The sequence below is a fragment of the Nycticebus coucang genome, chromosome 7 (assembly GCF_027406575.1).
Source record: "Nycticebus coucang isolate mNycCou1 chromosome 7, mNycCou1.pri, whole genome shotgun sequence".
Classification (NCBI taxonomy): Eukaryota; Metazoa; Chordata; class Mammalia; order Primates; family Lorisidae; genus Nycticebus; species Nycticebus coucang.
The window spans coordinates 25,238,244-25,257,389 of record NC_069786.1 but is presented as its reverse complement, the minus strand read 5'-3'; the positions used below and the strand labels follow the sequence as shown (position 1 = coordinate 25,257,389).

At 36.3% G+C, this 19,146-nt stretch overlaps 1 protein-coding gene across 2 annotated transcripts in view; it reads left to right on the top strand.

Annotated features, from left to right (window-relative positions):
• Positions 1-19,146, top strand: part of NCKAP5 (NCK associated protein 5) — a 969,262-nt gene that overhangs the window by 384,474 nt on the left and 565,642 nt on the right. For both annotated transcript variants that reach the window (XM_053597956.1, XM_053597955.1), the window contains one exon: positions 3,046-3,109. In XM_053597956.1, coding sequence (XP_053453931.1) covers positions 3,107-3,109 — 3 coding nt within the window. In that variant the 5' untranslated portion in view covers positions 3,046-3,106. The remainder of the gene's footprint in view (positions 1-3,045; positions 3,110-19,146) is intronic.

Genomic DNA, 19,146 nt, shown 5'->3' with positions numbered 1-19,146 from the left:
CTCTTTCTTTCCAGTAATATATTATTATGTTTTTAATAAAGATAAAAGGAAGCATGCCAACTTTTTAAATACATATTTTTGAAAAGTTTTTAATTAAAGTAAAAAAGTTTTTAGTCATGTAAATAGTTTGGAAATCAAATGCCATGGTAAGATTTAGCAGACTTCACCTCTTCCTCATTGCTTCTGGGTCTGACTGGCCTGATACAACCATTCTCCATTCTATGTCTATTTTCTGAATTTTCCATCCTTGTATTTAAATAATAGGCTTGAACTTCTGCTTCTCTACTGATCACTTTTAGACATTATATACTGTCTTCCTATCATGAAAGGTAAAGATTTAGTTCTTTAATACCATCTGTGTTTCTCCATGCTTCCCCATCTTTCCAATTTATTTTATTAAAATGTAAATTAACTTGATTACCTACTTATGATAAAACAAAGTAAATGTCATTCACAGCTGAGTCTAACAGAATTCTAGAATTGTATATCCAGAGTAGCTTTGCTTTTTCTAGAGTTAATAATTGCAACTTCCTGCCACTGACTTAGGTTTTCATCATCCAGTCTCTGATTCTTAACAAACTAAAACTATAACTCTTAGTTTTTTATTTTATTTATTTTTATTTTTTATTTAATCATAGCTGTGTACATTAATGCAGTTATGGGTTACAATGTGCTGCTTTTATATACAATTTGAAATACTTTCAAGCCTTCACCTCATTTTCTTAGTTATTGTGTTAAGACATTTATATTCTACACTTAGTAGATTTAACATGTACCCTTGTAAAATGCACCATAGGTGTGTTGCCACCAATTACCCTCCCTCCACCCATCCTCCCCCCTGTCCTCCCCACCCCCTTCTCTTTCCCTTTCATCTTCGGCTATAGTTGGAAAGAAGTTTGGAGATCACTTAGGGATCGAAAAATAGACCTGCCATTCGATCCTGCAATTCCTCTACTAGGTATATATCTAGAAGACCAAAAATCACTTTATAACAAAGATATTTGCATCAGAATGTTTACTGCAGCCCAATTCATAATTGCTAAGTCGTGGAAGAAGCCTAAGTGCCCATCGACCCATGAATGGATTAATAAATTGTGGTATATGTACAACTCTTCTTAATATTGTCAAACACATGGGTAATTTATTTTGGTTCAAGTTTTTGTTTTTTTTTTTCCTTGAGTCATCCTCTCAAGGCTCTCCATCCTCTGGCTGCAATCTAGATTGGTTATTCTCTGGATTCCTACATACCTGTTGTCCAGGGCCGCCTTTGTATATGCTTTCATGAATGCATTAATTCCTTTTTTCTCCTCCTCTCCTTCTTTTATCCTTTTCTATGTGGGATTTCTTGTTTTCTGTTATTCATGTCTTCTCCTTTCATTGGGATGTGGAGTTGTATGTCCCAATGAGAAATACTTTATAGATTTTGACAGCATAGAAGTGTTAAGCCTTCCTATCCATGAACAAGGTATATGTTTCTGTTGGTCTCCTTTGATTCTTCTCAGCAGTGTTTTATAGTTTTCAGGGTAGTAGTCCTGCAAGACTTTTGTTAAATTTATTCCCTAGAGTTTCTCATCTTTGCTTTTTAATTTCACATTAATATGAGAGTATAAATGATTAGGTTACATTGCTTGCATTTGTTAGGTAAAGTTCAAGGTGTAGGTGAGCCCTTCACCCAGGTGTGCTATATACCTTTATATAGTACCCATTAGGTGAGAGCACACCAACCCCTTCCCATCTTCCCTCTCACTTTCCCCCCTCCCACCTCTCCCCACTTGTACTTAATTGTGCTTTTCTTTCATGTGGGGGTATAATTGTTTATATATTGCTTTCATATTAGTATTGCATACATTGGATGCTTGCTTTTTCATTTTTGTGGTACTACTAATAAGAATGTTTTTGAACTTCATCCATGTAAATACTAAAGATGTAAAGTATCCATCTTTTTATGGCTGAATAGTATTCCATGGTATACATATATCACAGTCTATTAATCCATTCGTGAGTGGATGGGCACCTGGGTTGATTCCATGTATTAGCGATTGTGAACTGTGCTTCAGTGAAAAGTTTCTCATCTTAGTATGGGTAGAAGGATTTCAGGAGAAACTAATATTTAGGGATTACTTGAAGAGTTCACTTAACCCCTGTGTCATCCATCAACTATTTAAACAATAATTGAAAAGCTTCCAAATGCAAGTACTATTACTTCACAAGAGTATTCCTAAAATTTTGGTGAATATTGGACATATTTTAAGTGAAATTAGAATTGTAATTATAAGGGTTATAAAACTGAACTCCATTGTTAAATAAAGAATGGTAAAAAGAATGTTTTTAAAATCTATATTTTATGTTATCTATAGCCTGAAAAATAATAAGCACAATTTTTATTTAGGCTTTGAGGTAAGGAAGCTGAAAATCTGACCCTACAACTACTACCTACTATCTTGGGGCTCATCAGTGTGTTAGCCTCTCTGAGCCTCAGCTGCTTCATCAATAAGATGGGCATTAAAAAAGAAAAGAAAGAAAGAAAGAAAAAGAAGACATCTTCTGAGGTTGTTGGCAGGCTAAAATGAGAATAGTTACCATGCCTAGGATGGTGCCTGTTATGTAACAAGCCTGCAAACTATTTTCTATTGTTATTTTAAGAATCGTAAGGAGTTGCTTTTCTTTGCTTTTTAAAATTCACTATCAATAGAGCAATAAGAGAAATAAAGATAATTAAAAATGTATAAGCCAAGTTGATACAGAAGGGGCAACTGAAATATTTTAGCCATGCAAAATGTATAAGTGATACATGTAAATGAACTTAAAGCTTTTACTCAGCATTTAACATTTAACAAGGCAAAAATATGTCTTTCATGATGCTTGATCAAAACAATGCACTTATGACCAATCACTTAAAATATTTATAGAAAGCATAGTGGAGGAAGTGAGCTAAATCAAGGAAGGAGTTCCTCTAGAGACCTCAAAAGAATGTTTCACAGCCACAACAGTGCTGCCTCTGCCCCGGGAATGGTCAGCTAATCACATGCTTTTTTCCCTCTCCAGGGAGAAGTTGGCAGTGGCCAGACTGCAGCGAGAAGTTGCCCAGAGGACAAGTGAGGGGGCCATGGTAAGTCCTGGCTGGTATTTCTGCATTGGGAGCCTCCCATCCACAGGTCTCTGACTTGGAAGTCCTTTTATCTCATTAAGGATATCTAAGGAAAGCATATCTAAGGCTTCATTTCATGGGGGTCTTTTATCTTTCCTTCTTTCTTCTTTTTTTTTTAGACACAGTCTCCTTGGATCACCCTCAGTAGAGTGCCGTGGCATCATAGCCCACAGCAACCTCAAATAAATGATCCTCTTTCCTCAGCCTCCCCAGTAGCTGGGACTACAGGTGCCTGTCACAATGCTTGGCTATTTTTTAGAGATGAGGTCTTTTGGATGCTCACATTTCCAGCTGTGATCACAATGTCTATAAATGAGCAATCTCAGATTTTTAGATAAAGACAGTTCAACATAATTGAGCCCTCTCATTTCTTTGAGCTTAATAAACAAACAACCTATAAAAAACCCTAAGAAGTTTGCCAATGCAATTAATTGTCTTTTATTCTTTTATTTTCACTATTTGCAGTCTATTTCTCTTTGTCCTTTTCAAAATGTGCCATTTAGGATGTTTCCTGTGTTTTGAATTGTACTAAAAATCGATACCATTCCTTTGGTCCATAGCAGCTTCATTTTATAAACTGTCTTTGCCAAAGTATCTGCCCCTGTAGCACTGTAACATCAGAGATGACTGGGGACCTGGGGAATGCATGTGTATGGAAGAACTGCTCTTGCTGCCTCTGAGAAGAAAATAGAACACCAGATTTATTTTTTCCCCCACTTGTGATGGAACAATAGCATGTGTGCAGTTTTTCAGCAAAATAATTACATGTTTTTGAAAAGATAAGTGACATATTTTTAGACCCTGAAATCTGCTTCCCTTTCATTTTTATGAGAGTTGATCAACAGTCCATCCACTGGAAAGGATAAGAAATTTATAAAATATGCTGGGCTCACACTTCTCTTTACTAGAAAAACAGAGGGCTAGAGCAAGAGGCTGACTGTTGAATGGGGTCCGGAAGGTACGGTGGCCTTTGAGCATGCTAAAATACACAGGGAAGGTGACCACACTGTTTTGCTAGTGTTTTTAATGCAGAGAGAATCTTGAATGTTAAAACAATATGAAACACCCACTCACACACATCTTTGAGCAATGAAACAAACAAGTTGGAGGAAATAAAGGTCTACTTGGGTGGTGAACTGAACATTTCCAATGTGGGCTTCTCACTGAATTTCTAAATGTTGATGCCCAGGTCATTCTGTAATGGTTCAGCCTGTGTTTAGAACTAGCTCTGACTTCACATCATCAGGTATATTCTAATTGAATATGCAGAAGTGACTTAACTTAGTTATAAGTCTCAGTTTACTCATCTTTGAAATGAGGAGGTTAGAATTTTGAGTCTATAAACTTAGTGGATCATTCTGTTGAGCACTTGCCCATGTAAAGTTTTTATGATGTAGAACTTTTACTGCTATAACAATAACTTGCTTATGCTCCTAAGAAGAATAGGCCTTGGAAATGTTTTTATTCTTTCTGACTCTGATATTGAATGTGCTTGAGTTGAGATGATGTCTGACAGCTGTCTGGTCTTTTATAAAAACAAAACTCCCTTCAAAAACATTATAGAAATAATTGTTCAGCATAAAAAAATACCTAGGCAAAAATAATGACCTCAATTGCTCAAAAACATACTTTGGAAAAGTTATCAGTGTTTTATTATTCTAATTTTAATGATGATAATAAAAAGTCACATTTGTGTACAAATTTGATTTTTGACAAGTATTTATTGAGCACTTACTGTGTGCCCAGAACTATTCTCAGCATGGGGTAATATCAGTGACTTAAACAGGCAAAAATTTCAGAGCTTACAGTTTAGTGGTTGTGGCGAGGGGCAGTCAACATAATTAAAATGTTAGATGATGGAGCAGATACGAGAAAATGGTGAGGTAGGGAAGTTTGGGAGCTCTCCATTTTAAGTAGAATGTGCCCCAGTAGTACATCACTGAAAGGTTAATCTCTGAGTAAAACTTGAAGGAGGCATAGGAGGTTTACTGTGGGTATTTCTGGAGGAGGAACACTCCAGCAGGGAGCTTAGCACCTGAGGATGGGGAAGTAAAGATGAGAACTGGGCAGCCTGGAGGAGAGGGAGTAGGTGAGAAGGAGAGAAGGTCAGATGTGATGGACACAGGGCCCCTATCAGGGCCCCAGGGAGCTCTGGCTCCTAAGTGATGGAAGCACATTGAGACAGTGATGCGATTGGAGTTCACACTGTTCACACTCCTGTCATCTCACCTCCTGTTCCATAGTTTATCTCAGCTCAGTGTTTTAGAGACACTGGAAACCGTGATTTTCATTAATTTCCTTTATTTTTCTTCCTCTTTTTAAATAACTTTTTCTCTTTTTTTCAGTCAATCCTCTTTGAGTTTGCTGCTTAATTATATGCTTCAGCTTTTCTGCTCCTTGAATTCATTTATTTCTGAAGTGCTGATTCTTTCAGTATTTGACAGCTCCTAAAATCAGGCAGTTCCATTAATCCTTTAAATTTAATTCTTGCTGTTACAGATTTTTTTAAAGAACTTTTGTCACATCTATAGCAGACATGGAAAGCAATTCATTGTGACCAGATTACTTATGTTTTTAGAGACTGCTGTTTACAGTTTTCTATATTTTTATCCACATGAAAGGAAAAATGGTATGGAAGAAATTATGTAAGAAGTCTTTTCAGAAAAAACTGTAATTAAATTGAGACAGATATTAATTTTTAACGTCATCAGTAAACCTGTTATAATCAAAGTTGTCAAATGCAAATCATGCCCTTTTAAAAGTTTTCTTCCATGGGCTAAATCTCTAAACTTACCAGTTTTAAAATAGTAGTGAAGGTGCCACATTGAGAGATTTACAGAGAAGTCGCACGCCTGCCTTCCCTTCACCCAGTTTTTCCTGACTTTAATATCTTCTGTTACCAAGGTGTAATGGTCAAAACTGAGAGATGGACGTTGGTATATTACTCTTAACTGAATTGCTAGACATTATGAGAGCTCCACCAGTGTTTTTCACTGATGTCCCTTTTCTGATCTAGGATCTAGTGCAGGGTATCACATTTCATGCACGGAGACTACTTTTTAATGGCTAATTGAGGACATGTGTTTCGCATATGAAAGTGCTGTTTTATATACTATATAAACTGGTTCCAAAAGTAGAAAATGAAATCCATAATTTATTTAAAATTTTATTACAGAGAAATTGGAAAGATACTATAGTGTTCACATATTTCATGTCCAGTTTCCGTTAGCATTAATACCTTACATTAATATGGTACATTTGTCATAATTAATAAACTGATGTTGATATATTCTTAGTAATGAAATCCATACTTGGTTCAGATTTCCAGTTTTGCTGAGTGTCTTTTTCCCGCTCCAGGATCTCATCCAAGATTTATGTTACAGTTACCTGTCTGTCTCCTTTTCCTCTTGGTTTTGGTGGTTTCCCAGACTTCCCTTGTTTGTGATGACCTTGACAGTTTAGAGAAGTACTAGATAGGGGGTTTTGTTTTTTGTTATTGTTTTTGCATTTGTCTTATTGGGATTTGTCTGATTTTTTTTCCTCAAGACTTGATGTGGGTATATTTTGGGAAGTTAGGTCATGAATTAAAGTACCATTTTTTTAATTGCAAAATATCAAGAGTATATGTTATCAGCATGATTTATCACTGTTGATAAGAACCTTGATCACTTGGCTGAGGTACTGTCTGTTATGTTTATCCATTGTGAAGTTGCTCTTCCTGCCCCCCCACTCCCCAATCCGGGACTTTGTGGAAGGAAGTCACTTTATGCAGCTCACACTGAAGGAGTGGGGAGTTATATTCTGCCTCACCGAGTGTGGTGTATCTGCATAAAACTTTGTGAATTCTTCTGCATCAGACCTTGGTTTTTTCTTCCTCATTTACTTATTCAGTCTTTTATTTGTGTCTGTATGAATACATTGATATATGTTTTATACTTTGAGTTATAAACTAGTGCTGCTTTAATTTTCTGATCATATGTCGAATGAGGTCTGACAATAGTTTTTTTTGTTTGTTTATGAATAAAAATAAACAAAAATACTGCATTTTATGTGACCTAAAATAATGATTACAATCATCTGGTAAGTTCAACTTAGGTATTTATCTTTTAAAACTATAGGATAATTAAAAGTAATCCTCCAACCTCCTTCCCACCCAAAATAAATAAGAGCTGGGGAGTATGTAGGTGGCAGAAAAATTGGATTGGAAAGGGTTTATTTTGCTCAAATTATTCCAGCTTTGGATATTAGGAGGTCTTTTATTGGCTTCTTGGGTCCTTCTAACATGCCTTCATCATTGTTTTTGTTGTTGTCTTTTTTCCTTTTTTTTTTTCCCCCCCCTTAGGACTTCCTTATTTTCTGGCATTATAAGATGATTCAGGTTTATCTTACATATTCTTACCCTGTCTTAGAATTAGCTGTTTCTCTGAGGAGACATAGTTATATTAATGGACAAAGATATTTGAAACCAAGATCTGGTCACTGGTGTCAGCCTACTTTTATAAGGCTTGTTAAAGTGATACTTATCCTGGAATGCAATGACTTCTTAACATTAGGAAAATCATTAATATAATTGACAATAGTAATAGATTAAAGGAGGAAGACAATCAATAGACACAGACTAAGACATTTTATAAAATTTAATGCTATAGTTTATAATATTTTTAAAAAAATGTAGTCAAGAATAAAAGGGAATTTCTTAAACTGGTAAATGATGCCCATTGAAAATCTCCAGTAAAAAAAAAAAAAAAAGAAAATCTCCAGTAAAAATTAGACTTAATGATGAAATATTAGAAGTATTTCTTTTAAAATCCTTTACCAGGCTAGAATTACTTCTGTCACTGCTTCTGCTCATCATTGTACAAACCGTTTATAAGACCAGTGTATGGTGCCCCATGATCGCATTAATGTACACAGCTATGATTTAATATTAATAAAAAAAAAATTGCCTAACTAGAAAATCGAAGAGAATCTTTAGATAAACTTTTAGAAGATTGCTTATTTTGTTCAAATTATTCCAGCTTTGGCCATTAGATATAAAATGAACTTTCAAAAATCAATAGAATTCCTACATATCAATCATCAGCCGTTTGAAAGAATAGTTGTAAAATATATGTAAAACATTATCAAATCCTTATGGGAATAAATCTAAAAAGAAGTATACATGATACTGATAGAAAAAATTATTAAAGGTTATGAAGGGAAATATATGCCATATTCATGGAAGGGAAGACTTAGTACAATAAAGATATCACAACTTACTCCCAAGTGACTTATGCATTCAATGTAATTCGAATCAGAATCCCAACAAGGTTTTCATAGCATTAGGAAGAGAACAGGTTTAAGTATATATGACATGATTTCAAAGAAAGTTAACTAGAGTACATTCTGTTCTACCACACAAAGATTTATTTTAAAGCTAAAGCAATTAAATACATTTGTGTGGTGTTGGAGCAAAGATATTCAGATAAACCAGAAAACAAAATGGAAAGCCTTGAAGTACACATACGTATGTATATGGGGGGAATATGTCATATAAATAAAATTACAAAATAGTGAGAAAAGAATGGATAATTTTAAAAGGCTGATGTAACAATGTATATAGTAATGTTATTTCATTGCTACCAATACCATGGATAAAAATAAATATTGGATAAATAACAAACTCGTAAACTAAAAGCAATATTTTAAAACTTTTAGAAGTTAATATAAGAGACTATCATAATATTGAAATCAAATAGGATTTTTTTTTAAAAATTAAAAGATAAAATTTATAAGCCATAATGGGAAAGGTTGTTAAATCTTAATATTATGCAGTCTTAAAGAAAGATGGAGACTTTACCTCTTTCATGTTTACATGGATGGAGCTGGAACATATTCTTCTTAGAAAAGTATCCCAAGAATGGAAGAAAAAGTATCCAATGTACTCAGCCCTACTATGAAACTAGTTTATGGCTTTCACATGAAAGCTATAACCCAGTTATAACCTAAGAATAGGGGGAAGGAGGAAAGGGAGGGGAGGTAGGGAGGAGGTGGGCAGAGGGAGGGTGATTGGTGGGATTACACCTGCAGTGCATCTTACAAGGGTATATGTGAAACTTAGTAAATGTAGAATATAAATGTCTTAACACAATAACTAAGAAAATGCCAGGAAGGCTGTGTTAACCAGTGTGATGAAAATGTGTCAAACGGTCTATAAAACCAGTGTATGGTGCCCCATGATCGCATTAATGTAAACAGCTATGATTTAATAAAAAAAAAAAAATAGCCCAGTGTTGTGTGGGTGCCTGTAGTCCCAGCTACTTGGGAGGCTGAGGGAGGAGAATCGCTTAAGCTCAGGGGTTGGAGGTTGCTCTGAGCTGTGACACCACAGCACTCTACCGAGGGCAACAAAGTGAGACTCTGTCTCTAAAAAAAAAAAAAAAAAAGAGAGAGAGAGACTGTCTCTCTCTGACAGTTGCCCTCAGTAGAGTGCTGTGGCATCATAAATCACAGCAACCTCAAATTCCTTGGCTCCAGTGATCCTCTTGCCTCAGTTTTTCATATTTAGTAGAGATGGCGGGGGGGTCTCACTCTTCTCAGGCTGGTCTCCAACTCCTGAGCTTAAGCAATAAGCCTGCCTCCGCCTCCCAGAGTGCTAGGATTACAGGTGTGAGCCACCACACCTGGTTAAATTCTAAAAATCTTATAATGTTGGAAATGTTCAACTCTCTGAATGCTTATACATTGCTAATGGAATTATAAAATGATACAACCACTTTGAAAAAAAAACAAAACCCTTGCGTAAAAAAAATTAAAAAAATGGAAAAGTAAGCTGCTGATTGATGTAAGAAATTTGCAAAGTAAATAGGAAAGTGCTATGACCAATAAACATTGAAAGTTTCCTGTTCAGAAAAGTGCAGATTATGCATTAAAGCATTACTGAGATAGCATCCCATGTGCGTCTATTAAGGAAAATTTTAGAAGTCTGAAAATGCCAGAAGGCAATGACTAGAAGAAATTTGATTTCTTCTCCATTGTTGGTAGGTATTCTGTTCTGTTACCTGCTAAATTTGAAGCTGATACATGGCCTGTGACCCAGAAGTTCCACTTTTATGTTTATACCCCAGAGAGTCTCTAACATATACACAAAGTGGCTCATATAAAAAAGCTACACACTTCAGCACTGTTTCTAATAAAGAAAACATGAAAACAATCTCAAGGCCCCTCAGGAGAGCAGATGAATAAACTCATTTTTTCAAATAGTAAAATTATATTTAGCAGTGAACGTGAGCTATATGTGCATGTGTGGACATGGATAAATGTCATAAATCTTACATTAGAACAAATGTAACATGTAGAAATAACACATCAAATTTAAGATAATGGATACATTTGGGGAAGGGTCTTAAGTGATATCCATTTATTTAATTTGTTGATGAAATATCCTGAAATGTTTTACAAATCTGGATGGAATTAAATGTCTCATTTTTTGAATTTTTAAAATATTTTATCATTTACAATCTTAAGAGAATTTTAATAAAAATGTTGAAATTAAAAAAAAACCCGTATAATTGTATTAGAAGAGAAGATAGGAGAAAGTAGAAGGAAATATTAGCTTGTCCAGGGGAAGTTTTATTTTTAAGTGTTATTTTTAAGTTTTATTTATTTTTAAGTGTTACTTTTAAGATCTGAACATAGCAAAGGTGTATCTAAGCATGAATGACATTGGAGTCATAAATTATGACAGTAAAAGATAGAGAATTGACATTGTAAAAAGCAAAAACTTCCGTTGAGCAAAAAGTTACATACACCAAGTAATAAACATTTTTTATTGCTACTGATTAAATAGGTGTAAAGAGACAAAATTCTAAGAAATAGCAGAGAAATCTTCAGAAGAATGCTGTTGATTATGTAGGTGATTTACCAGCCTTAAACTATGTTTGAAAAGTTGAATGCATTTGGAATCTTTACATTGCCCTAGGATTCTTCTAAAGAGAAAGATTTTTTTAAGAAGTTGTTTCTTGGGTGGCGCCTGTGGCTCAGTCGGTAGGGCACCCGCCCCATATGCCGAGGGTGGCGGGTTCAAACCCGGCCCCGGCCAAACTGCAACCAAAAAATAGCCGGGCATTGTGGCGGGTGCCTGTAGTCCCAGCTACTCGGGAGGCTGAGGCAAGAGAATCGCTTAAGCCCAGGAGTTGGAGGTTGCTGTGAGCTGTGTGAGGCCACGGCACTCTACCGAGGGCCATAAAGTGAGACTCTGTCTCTACAAAAAAAAAAAAAAGAAGTTGCTTCTTCTTAAACTCTGTTGCTCAGGCTAAAGTGTGGCTGTGGGATCATAGCTCACTGCAAACCAGTCTTGAATTCCTGGGCTCAAGTGATCCTCCTGCCTCAGCTTCTGAGACTGCAGGTGTGCAGAGGTATGCACCACCATGCCTGGGTAATTAAAAAAATTTTTTTTCTCCATTCTTGTGATGCTTTACTAAGAATAATGTCTTCCACTTCCATCCAGGTTAATACGAAGGATGTAAAGTCTCCATTTTTTTTAATGGCTGAATAGTATTCCATGGTATACATATACCACAGCTTGTTAATCCATGAATCCTATGTACTCAATCTTGATATGAGGACAATTAATGACAATTAAGGTTATGGGGGGGGGAAGCAGAAAGAGAGAGGGAGGGAGTGGGGTGGGGCCTTAGTGTGTGTCACACTTTATGGGGGCAGGACATGATTGCAAGAGGGACTTTACCTAGCAATTGCAATCAGTGTAACTGGCTTATTGTACCCTCAATGAATCCCCAACAATAAAAAAAAAAAAGAAAAAAAAAAATTTTTTTTAGAGATAAAGTCTCGCTTCAGCTTCATTGCCCAGGCTGGCCCTGAACTCCTGCCTCAGCCTCCTGAGTAGCATGAACCACTGGCCCAACAAAGACAGCGGTGCTAGAAGACAACTTTGTTAAGCACAAAGAGTCTCGTGTGTCATCTGGTGGCTGGAATAGACTCCGTGTCTCTGTTTTGCGTTTGAAATGTGGAGCAGGAGGAGTGGGGCGCGATGAAGCACCTTTCCCTTCCTTGTACTTTTAAAAGTTGAAGTAAACTTACATGTGGAGAAATGTACATCATAGTTGTCCAGTTTGTTGAGTTTAGGTTGACATGTGAAACCAGTACGTGGATTGAGAATGTTTTTATCACCACAGATGCAGTGGAGCCACCATAGTTGACCACCTCCGTAAGTTGACCTAATTGTCATAGACTGGACATGCACCACATGTACTCTGTGTACGGTAGACCTAGTTCCTTATGTTGACCACCTCTGCATGTTGACCAGTTGGTTACAGCCCCCTGGGTGGCCACTTACAGAGGTGCTACTGTAGTTTCCCTTTAACCCTTATCAGTCGCATAACCTCACCCTGCATAAACCACCCTTGGTAGACTTTATATAATTCAGGTCTGAGTTTTTTCTGTTCTTGAGCTTTATGTAAATGCTGTCATACAGTGTGCATTCTTTTGTGTCTGAATTCTTTGCTTCAGCATAGTATTTTTAAGATTCATCTGTGTTTTGTTTTAGTCCAGTAGTCAGTCCCCTTATGCCCATGGTTTTACTTTCTGCAATTTCAGTTACCTGTGGTCAATGGTGGCCTGAAAATATTACATGGACAATCTCAGAAATAGTTCATGGGTTATAAATTGTGTGTCCTGCTGACTAGGATGATGAAGTCCTGTGTGGCCCCACTCTGTCCTGGGACGTGAATCATCCCTTCTCCAGAGGATGCCTGCTGTAGATGCTACGATCTGTTAGTCACTTACCAGCCCAATGAGTTATTAGATCAACTATCAGAGTGTCACAGTCCTCGTGTTCAAGGAATGCTTATTTTACTTTCTTAAAGTATATTACATGTGTTCTATTTTATTATTGTTATTCTCTTACTGTATCTAATTTATAAATTAAATTTTATCATAGGTATATATATGTATATGCAAGAACACAGTATATATAGAGTTTGGTACAATCTGTGGTTTTAGGCATCAAGTCTTAGAACAGATGCCCTGTGGATGGGGGCAGGGATTACTGTAGTTGGCTTTCTTAAAAAAAACTCAGTAGTAGTTCATAGAATACATAAACCACAATTTGTTTAGCCATTTTCCTTTTGACAGTTATAGTATTTGCATTTTTTTTCTATTTGGCCTACTATGAATGAAGCTGCTATGAAATTCTCATAAAATAATTTTTGTAGACATATCAGTCCATTTATAAGATACATGATCTACAAACATTTTCTCTCATTGTTTAGGTACTCTATTCACTTTCTTGATGGTGTCCTTTAAAACATGAATGGTTTTCATTTTGAAGAACTGGATATTTTTTTCTTTTGTTACTTTTATTTTTGTAATCATATCTGAGAAGGCTTTGCCTAAACCAGGCCACAAAGATTTTCCAGTAAGAGTTTTATGGTGTTACCCTTAAATTAGATCTGTGGTCTATTTTGAGTTATTTTCTGTGTGCGGTTTGCGGAAGAGGTTCAAGCTCATTCTTTTGTGTGTGGCTGTCCACTTATGCTAGCACCATTTATTGAAAAGACCTTTTTCCCCCATTGAATTGTAGTGTACTGGGGTCCTTGTTGAAAATCGGTTGACGTGAATCGGAAGGTTTGTTTCTGGACTTTCAATTCTATTCCATTGATCTGTATGTCCATACTTAATGTCAGTAGCACACTGCCTAGATTGCTGTAGTAATCCAGTACCACAAGTAGCATGCAGTAAGTTCTGTAACTGACAAGTGTGCTTTCTCCACCTTTGTTCTTTTTTCCCTCAGCATTTATTGGCTATTCTAAGCCCTTTGCATTTCCATATGAATTTTAGCAGCAGGTTGTTAATTTCTGCAATAAAATAAAAGCCAACTGGGATTTTCAAAGAGATTGCATTGAATTTGTTAAATTAATTTTGCTGGTTGTTGGATTTCATCTGAATGAAGTCTAGAGTACCTGCTCTTTTGTGTCTTAATTCTTCCACACTGCATAATATTGTTGAAATTCATGTTGTTATGTGTATTGGTAAGTAGTTCATTCCTTTACATTGCTGAGTAGTATTTCATTGTGTAAATACACACCCATTATTTGTTCCCCTGTTGATATACATTTTAGTGTTTGCCAGTAGCTATTCTGAATTAAGCAGCTAGGAACCTGATATCTTTGTTTTCTCATTCTGCTTTGCTGTTTTATTATTCTCAAAGATATTTTCACTATTCTGAATCTTTTAAATTTACATGTCAATGTTAGAATCAGCTCGTCAATTTCCTCACAATACTTCCAGTGACTATAATTGCAAAGGACATCTTAAAATATTGAATCTTTAATCCTTAAACATGATGTAAGTTTTCATTTATTTAAGTCTTCCTTAATATCTCTCAGCATTATTTAATAGTTGTCAAAGTAGAGCTCTCAAACATCTTATTTTTAAATTTAACCTTCATTTTTTTATAAATGATTATTGGTAGTTCCTTCCCTCAGGACTTCAAAAATGGTCCACTTCCTTCTGGTTTCTGTGATTTCTAAAGAGGAATCCATAGTCATTAGAATTGTTGTTCCCTAATTATTTTCTTTGCAATTTTCAGTATTATTATTATTGTTTTGTTTTTGGGTTCCTGCAGTGTGATTATGATGTGCTTCAGGATAGATTTCTTTGACTCTCTTTGGGTTTTGCTGAGATTGCAGAATTGAGGCATTTGTCTTCCCTAAATTATTTCTTTAAATATATGTAGATTTGTACCACACTTTTTCTTCTGTCTTTCTGAGACTCTGGTGGTAGGAATGCTAGAACTTTTAGTATTGTCCTGTTGTTTTTTTTCTCTTTTGAACAGATTGGCTATTTCCTATTAATATATTTTCCCATTCATTAATTCTTGGTCATTGCCATTCTGCTATGGAGTTAATTCAGTGAATGTTTTATTTTTTTGTTTTCATTTTTCAGGTTTGACATTTTTCTTTCTGGTTTGTTTCTTCTGTTTCTTTGCTGACACATTCTACTTTTCTGTTCATTCCAAATTCACTCCTATTTTTAAAAGAATGGTTAGAATTTCCTTTTTAGTTTTTTTTTCAAATTCCAGCATATGCATAATCTGTTATTTTTTCTCACGAGGTCAGATTTTCCCAGTCCTTCATATGTTGACTATACTTTGGACTATGTTCTGGACATTTTGAATATTGTATCATGATATTCTTGGTCAAGTTTTGGTCCCAAAGAGGATGTTGATGTATTTGTTTTGTTTTGTTTTAATGGACAGTTGCCCAGGTTTTGGTTTAGGGTTACCTGTCTTCTGTGGGCTTGTTGTAACGTCAGTTCAGTTTCCATAGTATCCATAGTGCTCTGGATTGGGTCCGTGTGTGCACTGCCCAAGGCTGGTTTGACACCTTGGCTTTCTTTGCGTGTACGCCAGGTGATATCGCAGGAGGAAAAGTGATAAACTCACTGCTGGTTCAGTCAGTACAACTCCGACTTCTGTTTTCCGTTGCCAGCATACCTGCTGCTGTTCACGTTTCAGGGTCCTTGGATGGCTGTTCTTTGCTTTCCATACAGATTTATGTTTGTGTTTAGTGGGAGCAGCTGGGTTGTGTTTACTCCATCTTTTCTACAAGTGGAAGCTTCAAGTGACTTCTAGGGTAAGAGATTAGGGCCTTCCCTTCATCAGGGCTTGGAACCTGAGCACTGGAGAGCCCTGGAGATTTCCTTCATTGACAGTGACTAGAAACACGGGAACCCTCACATGCTCTGCTTTATGAGCGCTGCTGCTAGTGCTTTGAGTTACTGTGGAATCATCTCTTCTCCCTGGCTTAGTGCTGTTCTCTGCTGCCCTGCCCACAGCACTGGAGTCTGCAGCAGTGCATTCAGGCAAGGCATTATGAGCTTGTGTGCCCCATTCTCTTGCTTTTGTACCCCACTTTAGGAAGCTCTGTGCATAGGCTCCTCAGCGTGATTCTCTGAATTTTCCCCAGCAGCCAGCATTCCCTGCCTAATACTTATCAGAAACCCAGAGTCCTCGAGCTTCCCGTGCTGTGCCTTTACCTTTTGGAAGTCCCTGCTGCCCTGACCCATTAGTTCCCAGGTGCAGATTCATTGAAGGGCCATGGCAAAAAGCTAGCAGGTGAGTAACTGGAGCTACTTATGCAGTCTAAACAAACTACCATCTGCAACCTTTAAACTTCTGTAAAAAGTTCATCTGGTTTCTCTGAACTCATGTCAGTGGTAGCTTTCTTTCCTATTTCCTTTCTCCCTGCCCAGAAAGAAGGCAGTCATGGGTCTCTTTCTTCTCTTACTGGCCAAGCATGTGCGAATGGGGGTGACAGAGGGGTTTGTCAGTTCCTGGGTTTCAGTTCATTTATGTTTCTTAATGGCTTTAATTCTCTACTGGGGTTTTAAAATTTATAATCTTGACTCTATCAGGCTTCTTTTCATTGTGATGGCAGGAGCAGTGCTTCCTCGAGACTTTCCATTATCACGGGCTAAGTTTGTTTCCCAATATTTATGCAGCACTTGTTGAACACTTTTCCCTTTTGGTATTGAATTGCGTCAGCAAATCTATTGAAAATTCTTCTGTTTTTCTAAATATTGGTAAAATTCAATTTGAAAATTTCTGATTTTCACGATATTCCAAGGAACTGTGATAAGGCCCCCTTTTAAGTGCAATTACATTGATTTCTACACTGGTTAATTTCTACTTTTACTTTCAGCACTCTTCAATGGCTAATGTCATACCCCTTTGAGTATTTTTGTCTAATGGCTTTTCCTGGTGATTGATAATGATTCAAATGGTAGACAGAATGAATTAAGACGAAAGCATGACAAGTTTGTGTTAGCCTTTACATACCCTGTTGAGCCTCTGTTGTCAAGGAACCTGTGCTATAAATGATTTTGATTCTCTGGACATCCTAGCAAAGTGTGCTGTCCCTGATTCATCTGATAACCACACATTCTAAAATGTTATACCCTGTTATTTTGACAGCCAGGCTTTTTAGAAAAGCCTAATTTTTTAGCTCTTAACCTCAGTGTGAGATGATTCTGTGCTCATCTGATCATTCATGTTATCCTGGCCCACAGCTGTACCATGCACAGTTTGTGAAGTTGGTGAGGCAACTTTTCACTGTTAGTCACTGCTTCTGAAATCAACCTTCATTTCGTAGCATGTGATGTGAAAAACCAGGGTTCAGAGAAACTCCAGAAACTCAGCACTTATGATATGCCCATATTAGTGATTCAGCCTACACATAATTATATTTAAAGCTCTGAGGAGTCTTACTGAATAGATAGCTGTCAAACTTTGCTCAACTAGTGCTAGACTTACTGGAGCTAGAATATTTTTTTTCATGTATACCTCTTAATCAGTTGTCTAGTAATCTGTCTATATACCAGTAATCTATTTTATCTAACATGATAATTGCCTCTTTATCTGGTTCTGTGAAGGCAGGGCTGCGAATGCATTTTTTGAAAATTCATTTCACATCTAGCTACATAAAATTAAAATTTTAGTATTAGACATAAAAATGAGCAAGACTGAAGTTGCTGAGAATGAAAGACTGTAGGAAATGAGTTTGTAATTACTAACGGTAGGAAACATGGAGGTAGATAGTAGGAGTACTGGGAAATGTAGGAGGGCTCTTCCCCTGGCAACACTGGAAATAAAAGTCTAAATATTAGTGTCCTCGGCATGACAGTTGTGAGTGCCAGACGTGATATCACAGACGGGGGCATGCTCTACATGTAAGATAGAGTGAGAGGTCAAGAAGCCAGGAGATTGGCTTGAGGGTTGCTGACGCTAAATATTATCCCTACCTTATACATGTATTTGGAATAAGGTGCCTCTCTAAGACTTTGTGGTGGAGAAAGATATTTTTTCAATCATTGTATACAAAAACTGTATAAGAATGATGTTAGATTTGCTAATCCTGTACTCTGGCTTGATGATGTGTAAACTGAGTTACACCACCCGAAATGAAGGATAAATTTAAGATACAGAGGCTAATTTTGCCTCTCTCTAGCTTTCACTCACTTAACAGCAAAAAAGAGGAGCCTTAGAAAAACTGTCATTTTTTTACTGCATACCAATAAGAGCATCATATGTATGGGTATATATTTGTATGTACATGCATGTATATGTATGAATTTACATGTATTTGTGCATAAATATTCAATTTAAAAGCAATGGATTCACCATTAGGTTGCCCTTAGCAACTGTAACCCAGCCACCAACCCAATTTGTAAGGAGAAAATTATCAGCATGCCTCATTTTCTGCTAAAATATATTGGCATCTTGTAGAAAATGTCTTTTTAAATATAATTTGGAAGTAAATCAGAAATTTTCTTTTTATATCCAAAGAAAGTACAGCCAAGTGACACAGAGACTGTAACTAGTATTATTTATTTACTTCTTTGACAGTATTTAAAAATCAAATAAAGCTTGGTTAATCACTTAAACATAGTGAATTTCAAGGTATTTGAAAGACATGAAAGTGTATTCCTAGAGAAATTATTAATTTAACAATTTTTTTCTGAGATAACTGTAGATTCACATGAAGTTGTAAGAAATGATGCACAGATATCCAGTGTACCCTTTACTCAATTTCCCCTAATGGTAATATCTTACAAAACTATACTAAAATCACAATATTCATTGACATTGATACAGTCAAGATACAAACATTTTTCTCACCATATGGTTCTCTTATGTTGTCTTTTTATAGCCACATCCATTTCCCTCCTGCCCTTCCCCTCCTTAATCCTTAGCACCCTTAATCTGTTCCCTTATCACTATCATGTCATCATTTCAGGAATGTTATATAAATGGAATCATGCAGTATATAACCTTTTGAGACTGGCCCTTTTCACACAGCATAGGTCTTTGGAGAATCATGCAAGTAATTATATATGTATATATAAAATCAGTGGTTACAGGCAGTCCCCAAGTTATAAACACCCGATTTACATACAACTCGCACTTATGAATGGAGGTCATTACCCCAAGTCCCCAA